This window comes from Mus caroli, chromosome 5 (genome assembly GCF_900094665.2).
Source record: "Mus caroli chromosome 5, CAROLI_EIJ_v1.1, whole genome shotgun sequence".
Taxonomy (NCBI): domain Eukaryota; kingdom Metazoa; phylum Chordata; class Mammalia; order Rodentia; family Muridae; genus Mus; species Mus caroli.
The window spans coordinates 81,612,557-81,625,185 of NC_034574.1; the positions used below are offsets into that span (position 1 = coordinate 81,612,557).

Here is a 12,629-nt window from a genome sequence, read left to right on the forward strand (position 1 = left end):
AGAAGGAGAAGGAGAAGGAGAAGGAGAAGGAGAAGGAGAAGGAGAAGGAGAAGGAGAAGGAGAAGGAGAAGGAGAAGGAGAAGGAGAAGGAAAGGACGGTGGACTTTCCCTTTAACTCTAGCACTTCCCAAGAAGACCACATGCAGCTGGGGCAGAATTAAGTATAGCTGAGAGAGGGGCATAAGCAGAGGGGTGAGGAGCTGTAATCTCTGGTCAAATGACCCTCTACCACACTCAGTCTATGATAGTCTTGTTAGCTATTAGTAATCAAAGCTCTGTTAAAAATATATTGGAAAAATTTTGCCCAAAGAATCAAGATTCACTTGATGTTGATTCAGATTTATAAGGAAAAAAATGTTATCTACTAACTGATCATATTTACTAACAACAGTTAGACTTTATCAACAGCTTGAATTTCCTGTGCTAAAGGTAGCTGCCACTATAAATACTGTACTTTCAGAGCCAATTTTAATTAAAATTACTTATGAGTAATGGCCTTTGTTTTTAATAAAAAAGTGTGGTTGTGCCTAATCTTTTGTTTCCTGTGACCCATGAAGAAACTATTTCAATCTGACAGCACTCATCCTATGTCCTCCACAATCAGTGATCCATACAATCATAAGTCACTTTAAAACATTTGGCAGAAAATGTATCCAGGCATCAAAACAATTTCTACACCAAGCACAAAGAAGGGCTGTTTATCTTTTTAATAAAACGGCCTTGTGACTAGAGGACACACTGTTCGGGACATCCGCAGTGTTGGCTTAGAAGGTCATGGAAACATACAACCAGGTCAGGCAAAACAGTCTTCAAGCCAGCAACCTTGCTGGAGTTCCAGATGCCACCTTTCCCATTAGCAAAGCTCCAGCAAGTCAGGGGAAGTGTGGAGCTAAAGATCAATTCTAACTCAATTCTTTCCTATAGTGATCCCATAATTTTATAGAGGTTGTTACAAGGTTACATGAGCTAACCCTTCATGAGTTGATTAGGATAGTCTCTATTCTGGTGGGGTTAAACAGGTTTAAGCTGTTGGAGAATGAAGTCTAACATTCAGCAAAAAGGGATTTTCTCCCAAATAAGCAGACTGCATTGCATATGACTACCTCCCTTCAGTACCTGGATTTATTTTAAACATAAAATTGTGTAAAATTCTATGATCTCTAAACGTAAATTTAAATTGGATTAGACAACTTTTCTGTAACTACCCTCTCTCTTAGGCTAGAGAGATTATTATGCATTGGATCTATTCATCTTTTTCAGATATTGAAAATAGCAAGTGTTTACAGAACCTAAAATACATTTACTATGCTTAAAAAACTGTCACTAGCTACAGAAAAACATGTGTACAGTAATCCCCATCTTATCCATTTCAGTGACTCAAATGGGTGTGCATACTTTCTTTAAGTAAAATTATACCTCTAGGAATGGAATATAAAATTAAGGTTAGTAAACAATGTCTTTTATTGATTTTTTTCATCTCCCACAACCAAAGTCTTTCTGCTGTTTTCAAACCTTATTAGTTTCCCACTCTTCAAAATCCTTTCTCCAAAATAAATGCCTTCACAAATAAAACAACTCATACTGTTTGTGTCAGATCTAATACATAAATCTAGCCATGTGAAAGCTCTAGGCTCAACAACATGGTATAATATATCACAAATAAAAATGTAACTTGTAACACTTGGGCTGTTTATAAAAGGTGTTTTCTCAAAATCTTCTGGAATGGGGCTTGAGAATGAAATATTATAAATATCCCCCACATAATAATGATCTCCATGTGAACCCCCTACACTGCAGAGTTCCAACCTGCTGGACAGTGCTGGGTAACAGTGCCGTGGGTGGAGTTGCCAAGGTGAGAGCTTCAACTATCACTTCTTTGTTTTAGTAAACATTATCAATACATCTTATCTTCTGTCAATCTTACTGTCTATTTACTAGGATTCAGAGACTAGTATTTAAGAAGGGATGTGCTATATGAAAGTTCTCTTTCTTCCTGAATTTTCAACAGTATCTAACCAAACTGAATATTTGGCAAAAGTAAGCTTAAGCAACAACTGACTGTTCCAAAGGAGAATCTCCTACCCAGGTGAGTACTTGCTTGTAAATACATAAGGATTTTTGACTTTACAGTTCTGAGTTTTGCTCTTATTATGAAGCATTCTTATGGTTTTTAAGAGAAAGAAACATGTTACCCCAAAATTGCAAATATATTTTAAGGACGAAGTATTTTAGGTGGTAGAGCATACTGAATAAGATATGAGGGAGAGGGGATATGAAGACCTGGATAACTGCACAATGGTCACCCAATTTTTACAATCTGATGGTTTCTCAGCTGATGTATTTTAGTGCTCTCTACAGTAAATTATGAGTATAAGAACTTTGAAGACATAAACATAGATTGGCGTTGCTGCTGTTCCTGTTAGAGTTACATTTCTTATGTAACTTAAGCTACTTTTAAGGCAGCACAATAGCAGTTTACAGAGACAATAACAGCTGCTGCATCTGTAGACTGCTCTTCCTATACTAACAGAGGGCAAAAAGATGACAAGAGCCCTTGTCGACATAATATTAGTAGTTGAGCTTTGCATTCTCAGAATCATTTCCACAATACTAGGATACACTCTGGCGTTATTGTTAGTTTAAAGTCCAAACTTTTACACCCAATTCACAGGCTGATTAGCCACAATTGGATTTTGAGAATCGCTTGAAAACAAGGCATATGAGAGCAATATTCATATCATTCAGTAGACTGATACGAAGAATGAGAGTGGTGATGATAATACCTCAATAGTTTTACCAAAATATTATTTTCACAATAATCTATCCACACTGACAATACCTAGACTCAAATATATAGCAATCTATAAAGTTTACTAGCTTCAAGTAAACATCTCCAAAGTACAAAGAAACTATTTCATCCTAAAGTACTTGTCCTAAAAGTAACAAGGATCGTTTTAATATACTTTTACATGAGAGCAGTCCTTTAAATAACTATTTGAGTTATCTTACAAAAAATAAGGTAATACTATTCTGTTATACAAGACCACAAACATAACAACATTATTGTGTATATACATTGTTATCTTCTCTAAAATGCATGAGCATCATGAAATGTGGTGCCAGCATTTGTTCACCATGTTACATGACTAGGGTCAGAATGCCTTCTAAGATTTCATTTTAAATTAAGAAAAATGCTGTCTACTGACATGACTAACTGTGTGCAATCACTGACCTTTCAGGAGCAACATTAAGAAATGAAAAATGAAATGTTCATCTTGGGCCTGTTGGCTCTGACTTCATATTTCATGGTAAGTTCCCCTAGAGGCAAACATCCCTGACTCACTTATTTGTAAAACTTCAAAAGACTTCTTATATTTTTGTTTTTGTTTTTTAACTAGCAATAGCCTTTTTCACTTCAGACATGGTGTCAGGCTCATGTTCACTATGGACATGCTTTGATTTCTCCTTCTGTTTCATGTGTGTTTACAGATTGTGAGGCCAGCAAGTACAGCAAGGAAGGAATATGAACATAAAGGAACAAGATAGGCCAGGTAGCTTTGGAAGGAGCACTCTAGCACTTATCTAGAAATATCTCTTCTTTTTTATTTTCAAATAGTTCAAGTTAATGTCTCCTGAATGTTTTGAGACTATAATAATGGTAACATAAATAAGTGAACTCACATGATAAATTCCCTGAAAGGGTAGCATGCAGTACTGACACAAATTAATGATTATTGCAATAGTTTGTAATGGAAACACATGAATAAAATTAAAGAGCATCTCTGATTCCTGAAAATGTGCTGGCCATAGATAAAGCATTCCTATTAAATTACTTAAAGTAAATATAGAAACAAAAATCCTAAGTGAAGAGTTTGACTGACTGGACTTTCTCCTCAGCACTATCATTCACTTAATAAACAATGTTAATTCAAACTGTTGAAATTTGGGTTAAGCTCTGAAAAAATAAAAAAAACCTACAAACAAACACCCTAAAAACATATAATATAAAATGATTGGCAGGTCATAACGAGAACACACACAAAAACATCAGTAGAGTTATACAAATCTGAGAGAACAGTGTCCTCAGTATATAGTGTCATAAACTAGAGTATAGAGAAGACAGAATTTGGAAGGCTGAGGGTCTGTTTTGCATCTTAGCAACTGTTGAGCAAATACTGTGTACTGAGCGTAGGGCTGGATAACAGAAGCACTATTGTTGATTTTAAAATGGAGATCTTTATTGAGTCTTTATTAGATACTATCCACCCAAGAGAAGTATTTCAGTATCCATATACATTATACAATAGACAAAGGTCAAGTAGCAATCTAGTCATATGAGCTAAGGAGTATTATGCTTTGAAACGTCCTGTGACATTTAGATGACTGTACAGATGAGGTTGAAATAGAGGGGTGTTTTATTCCATAGGACAGCTCTCTCAGAAACATTTGCTTTACTATTAAAAATAGACATCTCTGGACCCTATCTCAGACCTGAGAAAATAAAGCCTAGCAATGCAGCAAGGCTGCATAGGTACCTTATGTATGCTGGAATCCAAGACAATTTGAATCAATTTTCTTAAGATTAAGTTGGTATAGCATCATAGCTTCATAAGGCATATAAAGAGACCCCTTAATATAATTCAACTAAAAGTAATACACCATATGAAAAAATCTAACTGAATGATTGCCAAATTTATTCTGCTGAACTAAACTACATTTGGTAGCAATCCCTCAAACATAAGTTGCATTATTAAGTTTTGTCTGAGCTTCCAAAATGTTAGTAGAGCACAAATCAAATACCCACAGACAAGTAAATGGGCAGACAGAACACAATGGATCAGAGTGTCCAACAGTGCCTGCCAGGTATCAATAAAGGAGATGGTGGCATTGTACTCTCTTTATCAGTCCCTATCCCATTAGTAGATAGACAATGTTTGGGGAGCCTTGCATGGAGCATTGGTCTTGAGAAGTCTTGACAACTGTATATTTTTCATGATTTTAATTTTAATTAGCATATGAAAAGACTGGTTTCCTCAAAGCACATTCACTGTAAATTTTTACTGTGCAAACCCAAGCTATAGGCAAGTGCTACTTAAAACTATGTTTCTGGGATTTTTTCTTTTTTTTTTTATTAGGTATTTTCTTTATTCAAATGTTATCCCCTTTCCTGGTTTCCCCTCCAAAAACCCCCTGTTTTTCTAGTCTAAAAGACTATAGAAATCTGTTATATTAAACCAGATGGTTCTATGTATTTAAAAGTATCAATTTAGAAGATAATTTTTCATATAAGAATAAAATATTCTTTGATAAATAAAAATCTTAAAACATAACTTTTAAAATTATACTAGCAGCAATCTCTTATTGTATTCATTGCTTGATGGAGAGGGTTCTCAGATGTCTATACTTGTTAAGTTAAATTTTTGCCACATTAAGAAAAGCTGTAATCCTCCATTTCCAGCCCATATCCTTCATCTCTAGCCCAGGTCCTCCAGCTCCAGTACAGATCTACCATCTCTATCACAGAGAATGTGGTTTGCAGCAATCTCTAGCCACTAATACACTGACCATTTCTCATTCTCAAGAATAAGAAATAGAAGCCTAAAAAAATAAAGCTTAACACATGGAACTATAATTAAAACAGAATATGGAATTAGCTATGTTTAAAAGTAAATAAATAGAACCAAAAGGGATATGGTTGGTGGCAGTGGCACATGATTTTAACCCCAGCACTCAGAAGGAAGAGGCAGGGGATCTCTGGGAGTTCAGAGCCAGCCTGGTCCACAGAATGAGATCCAGGACAGTCAAGGCTTCACAGAGAAACCCTGTCTTGAAGAAAACTGGAATGAATTAATTAATTAATTAATTAATCCCTTAGTATTCTGAACTATATCAAGTATATATACTTAAATAACATGAACCATACAATGTGTCAAGAGTCTACGAATTCAATATATGCTAATAGGAATATTATATATAGGGACTGGAGAGATGGCTCAGTGGTTAAGAGCACTGCCTGCTGTTCTAGAGGTCCTGATTCAATTCCAAGCAACCACATGGTGGCTCACAACCATCTATAATGAATTCTGATGACCTCTTCTGGCATGCAGGTGGATATGCAGATGGAGCACTCATATACATTAAATTCAAAAATAAATCTTTAAAATATTTTTTATACTAAAACCTCTTTGAACTTACAAAACTCTGACAATCATTCAAATCCCCTGAAGATTTTGTGCATGGCCACAAGATTCTAAGGTTTCGTCGGGTTCTTAGATAATTCTGATGCTAATGCCATTGGAAACAAAATCCTGAGTATCTAGTTCTTGAGATCCTCTTAAGGTTTTTAAAAATGTCCCCCTAAAATCTCTATAGTGACAAAAGAACTGGAACTTTGAAATAAAGTAAGAGAACCTGTTTGTCACTGACGTATGCAATTCACTGACCCCAGAACACTTACATGATCACCCACTACTCATCAGTCTATTCCATAAGCATAACAACTGTTAACAACAACAGCAGTAAACACATACAGCCAACAGCATCAAGAAGCATGGGGAAGATAGGCCATAAACTAAATCTGCAATCCAGGATGGGAATGGGGAGTGTTTAGAGGATGTGACAGAACACATTTGCCATTGTATATGAGGTTGAAAGATATACAATGGCACGTGATTAAAGATACGGTGAAAGAAAAGAGAAAAAAACACACAAGCAGAAGAAACAGTGTCAAAATCTGAAGGAGGTAATATATCTGTCTTTATAGGCACTAATATACACAGGATGGAGTGAGTAAATTCATAGGGTTTCATGGTCTTTCTCTCTCGGTAATGGGTAATAATGTACTGAGTCAGTTCACAACCTCGGAAACATAACCGCAACTAGGATACCTTCTGTTTCATACAGAATACTTAGTGAGAGAAACAGAGACAGAAACAGAGAGAAACTTCTAATGTATTTGAACATTTGAAATTCTCATTTGCTTAATTCCAGTTACTTATTAAGTCATACTAGGAGTACAAAGAAGAATAGATAAATACAACATCTGATTTCAGGGAGCTGATGGCCTCATTGAAGACACTGAATGGATTGGTAATAACACCCAGCCCAAGAGTCAATAAACTGAAACTGTGATAGACTGTGCTCCCACCAGCAACTGGTCATCTGGGCCAATGAAGCTCCTAATTTAACATAGCTATGTTTCAATAAAACTCTACCAAAACAAGCAAGTCAGAATTGGCCCACAGCTTAGTTTTGTCTATTCTAGGCCTACAGAAACTCTTAATAAGGCAATAGGGGACACACACACACACACAAAAAAAAAAAAAAACCAAATACTTTGCTGAAAAAGAATGATTGACTTAACTCATCATTAGAGTTTGCAAATGTGAGCTTTAGGTTTTATTAAGCAATATGCATTGCCAAATAGCATGCTGAGTTACTGAATTTCATTAGTTCTCCTAAGATATTCTTATAGCCTCTGTTTTATAAATGAGAAAGTAAAAACACAGATAATAAATAACTTACCCTAGTTCTCATAGTATGTCAATCATAAAGTAAGATTTTAACTGTTTTTACTTACACACATATGTCCTGTCTCTCGTTACACAGAACTAACGATAATCACCCCTGTTCTAAGAGCAATGCCTCAAGTGCTGCAAACTATCACACTCCTCTCCCCTATGAATTTTCATCCTGCAGTTATACACTCTATATAACCTATAAGCTTCAAGGTTCTCCTTTCTCTATTGGCTATTTCCATTAGCATATGCATGTGTAGTAACATCACCTTAATGTTTGTTTAATTCTCCACTAGACTTATACTCTTCTAAAAATGGCTACTGACCTCTGGAAAGAACTACATCTGCACTTATTATATGGCTTTCTCCTAAACCTTTCTCAGGCTGACTTTGCTCTCATGATTTGGAATAAATTACTCTTGTCAAACAGTTGATTGTCATTTCTCATGATGGTGATACTAATGGTATTTAATATGACCATTGTCTCCTATATAATACTAGATCTTTAGTTTTACTCCATTCTTCTGGCTGTTGGTTTTTATGCCTACCTGAATGAACACTCTCTGTTTTCTGCTAGTCCAGATATATCTCCTCTTTATGAAATTTAAATGTCAAGAGTACCCCAGGTCACTGTCCCTACACCATTTTCTTCTCCATCTTTAGCTACAAATCTACTTACATATGTCAAAAATACTTTGTAATCATCCTTCACTCTATCGCTTTCCAGACACACTACTTCAGCAAATGCTATCTTCAAATCATAACTTGATGTTAACCATGTCTGATCACCCTCCTGTTACAGGTCTAAACCAAACACCATAATTCCTCACCTATTCTGCAGCAGTATCTGCTTCAAAAATTTACTTTAGAAAATATACAACTAAACTTTCATTTAATCCAATCTGGTAATTGAATGAATATCTCTTAAGGATAAATAGTCAGTGGTATTCATATTCCTGTATTCTGTATCTCCATATCTCAATGCAAAGCATTTTAGATCCCTCCTCCTCTCTCAAGAACTCATGGAAAGATTGATTACCCAAGAGCACATGTAATGATCTGACCTGGAAACTACTTGTACTAACTTCTCAGATTTAGTGAGTGTCTACTCTTACACTTTTAAAATATTCTAAGCATCAGGAACTAGCTTTTGTTGTTTATGGCTACTTAAGGGTTAAAATAATGGTAGATGATAGAAAATTCTTTACTCAACAATTAAGCAATTTTAAACAATTCCATTTACAACTATTTTCTTAAAGTTACTTTAGACCAATGTATTCATTCTTTACTCATTAGTTTTGAGCTTCTACCACATATCAATCATTACTCTACATATTTTAATTATAATAATAAATTCTATAAAAATCTCAGTCCCCAAGGGTACATTGAATCATGCTTAAGAATTTAAAGTCATCAAATATTGAAGTTACAGGGAAATATATTTGAATGGAGACAAAATATATAATAGTAATAGAAGTGATAGTCAAAGCTCCCATTTTAAGAACTAACTGTATAATAAAAATAAGTTGGTGTTTTACTCAGCAATTAAGTATAACACCTATAGTATTGTGACTATTCTCTCATAAATAATTTTAAAAACACAAGTGTTTGATTTTTATTATATTCTAATAGGCCTACCCTTTTAGTGGTATATTAATTAAAGAATGGGTTTATTTAATATCTGGGCTTTTAAATGCTATTAGACACTAAAATAATGTAGCCAGAGATAAAAGAGAAACTTAAGGATTTCAAACATCAAGTTGTCAAAGGGGAGGACTAAGGATGAGAAATAAAGAAGACAGATAGCTAGGACTGGGAAGTTGCTGATGATCATACCAAGCAAGTGTATTAAGAAGTACAGCATCTTGGGCTGGAGAGATGGCTCAATGGTTAAGAGCATTGAGTGCTCTTCCACAGATCCTGAGTTAATTCCCTGCAACCACATGGTGGCTCACAACCTTCTGTAATAGAATACAATGTCCTCTTCTGACGTGTCTGAAAACAGTGACAGTGTACTCACACACATAAAATAAATAAATCAGAAGAAGAGGAGGAGGAGGAGATGAGGAAGAAGAAGAGTAATAAGAAAAAGCAGTGAAATTGGTAGCAATAAGAATAGTAGTAATCATAGTAGTAGTAGTAGTAGTAGTAGTAGCAGAGCATCTTAGACAGTACTTGTAGAGGGATAATTGGCAGTCAACAGAAAGCTAAATCAAATAATGTGGCAAAGAGAACACAGGATAGAGGCCTCAAACAACATCTGCTGCCTTGGGTCTGATAACCAAAGCCCTCAAAGGGAGAAAATGAGGCTCTCAGGAATGAAAACTGCAACCTTCAAGGCACAGGCTCTAGCCCCAGACTGGACCTTAACATGTCTGCTCTAGAACAAGGACATGGAACTAGTGGTCACTTTGTCCTTTAATCAAGGCCTCCAAGAAAGTCTTGGCAAGGTCTGGTTACCAAAACTGGAGCAGTTGGTGAGAGCTTACATTTGATCCACAAGCACAAAATAAAGAGAAAGAAACCTAATTGGGAATAACAAGCATTTCTGAACTGTCAAAGCCAGCCCCAACAAGGACACACACCAGCAAGGCCACACCTCCTGATTCTTTCCAAATCATTCTACCAACTGAGGGCCAAGCATTCAAATAGATGAGCCTGTGGGGGCCATTCTCATTCAAACCACCACACAGAGCTTACTTTCTAGGCTCTTGTCTACTTTGTCCTGGATCCCACACAAATACACATGAATTAAAACCTAGAATCTGCATACAAGAGAGTACATGTAGTATTCGTTTTTCGGGGTCTAGGTTATCTTACTTAATATAATTTATTTTTCATTCTACTAATTTCTTGTAAGTATATAATTTTACATAGATACAATGAAATCTTATTCAGGTATCACATTTTCATTATTCATTCAACAGTTTATGGACATCTAGTCAGATTCCAGTTCCTTGTTATTGTTAATTATAGCGGCAATTTGAGTGCAATTAATACAACAGCAATAAATATGGATACCCATGTGTCTCTGTGGTAACACTGAGATTCTGTAGAAAATATTTGCTCTAGGATTCTAACCTGCCTTTGATCTTTCAGTTCCCAGATAGAAGAAACAACTTTTATTCTTTACATTAAGCCTTTATCAGCACTAAAGCTGGGCAGATATATAACCTCTATGCTATTAAAATCTATTTCCGATCAATAACCCCAAGTTACTACTCACTATGTTTCATCTGGGCTGCTCTTAATTCTAACTGGACAGCACTCATGGCCATGCTTTCTTTACTCCTATTTCATGGTGTCTTTCTTCTTTCCTCTCTCTCTCTCCTTCTCCCTCTCCGCTTCCTCTCTCCCTTCTCCCTCTCTCCCTTCCCTTCTCCCCTCCCTCTACCCCCCTCTCTCTCCCCCTCCCTCTCCCATCCCTCTCCCTATCCATCTCCCTTTCCCTCTCCCTACCTCTATCCCTCTCCCCCTGTCTATCTCTCCATGGTCTCTTCTGATCACACACACACACCTGAACCCCAAACTTCACCTATCTCAATTCTGCCTAGATATAGGCTGTAGGCTGATTACTTACTAGTAATAAATAACTTGGATTGCAAGATCACATAGCCTCACTTACGTCTATAGTTCAGACACTTTCCTCTCTGGGGCAACCACGCTTTGGGGGCCTGCACCTAGCATTATAATATATAACAACAGACCAAACCTCAAGATTCCTTTGATTATATGCCCAGTAATAGTATATCTAGGCCCCACATTTTTTAATTTACTGTAATTTTTTTTTACTTATTCACCTTACATCCTGTTCACTGCCCCCTCCTGGTCACCCCCTACCATGATCCTTCCCCCACACCCATGCCCTTCTCCTCTGAGAGGGTGGAGGCCCGCTGGATATCCCTCAACCTGGCACTCCAAGTCTTTGGGAAGCTAAGCTCTTCCTCTCCCACTGAGACCAAAGCAGCCCAGCTAGAACATATCCCACAGACAGGCAACAGCTTTTAGGACAGCCCTACCTCTACCTTCACCCTCCAACCCCCCTCCAGACATTCAGAACCCACATGAAGATCAAGCTGCACATCTGCTACTTATATCCAGAGGTGCCTAGGTCCAGCCAACATAGGTTCTCTGGATAGTGGTTCAGTCTCTGAGAGCCTCAAAGGTCCATGCTAGCCAACTCTGCTGGTCTTCCTGTGGAGTTCCTATGGCTATAATCCTTCCTCCTACTCTTCCATAAGAGTCCCCAAGCTCCACCCACTATGTGTTGAAATAAAATAAAATAATCACAAAACATATTTATACATAATAAAATAATAAGTTTTAATGTTCTACAGCACAGAGGTGACTATATTTTATAAAAACCAAATATATACTTTATGAATAACTGAAAGAGAGGTGCTCAAAGTCTCCAAAAACCAAACATGTGATCATTGTGTGGATTGAGGATTGAGGTATTGCCTATATTTCACAAATATATGCTATATAAATGCATATATAGATATATAGATATACACACACAGACAGAGAGTTCATCAAAATATTCTTAAATGTTTAACATGAAAATATTAACTACCCTTATTTGACCATTATGTGTTGTATACATGTATAGAATAATACTTTATCCCTCTAACTTATACAATAAAAATAATAATTAATACAAATATAGTTACATATGCTAAAGTTTGAAATTCAAATAATGGGATTTAAAAGATTCTTTTTTCTTTTATTGCCACAGCCTGGTGAAAGTCATTACAAGTCAAGAAGTTCACGATTCCCTGCCAGAAAATATCCACAAGCCCCAAATAATTACCCAAGATATCCAAGACCACATTATTCCTATATTTTCATTCCAAACTCTCCAAAATTTTCAAAAAACAATCAATGGCATAAGATGTGCCCTCCAGGAACTACCATAATGCTGATCGGTCGCCATTTTCGATGCGTTCCTAATAACCAGTTTATCTCTGATAAAACAAAACCAAATGCAATCACACCAGCACCAACCAACATAACTACCACAAATGCAACCACACCAGCAACAACCACAAATGCAACCACACCAGCAACAACCACAAATGCAACCACACCAGCAACAACCACAAATGCAAC

At 36.4% G+C, this 12,629-nt stretch overlaps 1 protein-coding gene across 1 annotated transcript in view; it reads left to right on the forward strand.

Moving 5' to 3' along the window:
- The first annotated feature begins 2,007 nt into the window (after positions 1 to 2,007).
- Muc7 (mucin 7, secreted) overlaps positions 2,008 to 12,629 on the forward strand; it is an 11,162-nt gene continuing 540 nt past the window's right edge. Inside the window, exons 1-3 of the mRNA XM_021163990.1 lie at positions 2,008 to 2,086; positions 3,240 to 3,308; positions 12,256 to 12,624. Coding sequence (XP_021019649.1) covers positions 3,255 to 3,308; positions 12,256 to 12,624 — 423 coding nt within the window. The 5' untranslated portion in view covers positions 2,008 to 2,086; positions 3,240 to 3,254. The remainder of the gene's footprint in view (positions 2,087 to 3,239; positions 3,309 to 12,255; positions 12,625 to 12,629) is intronic.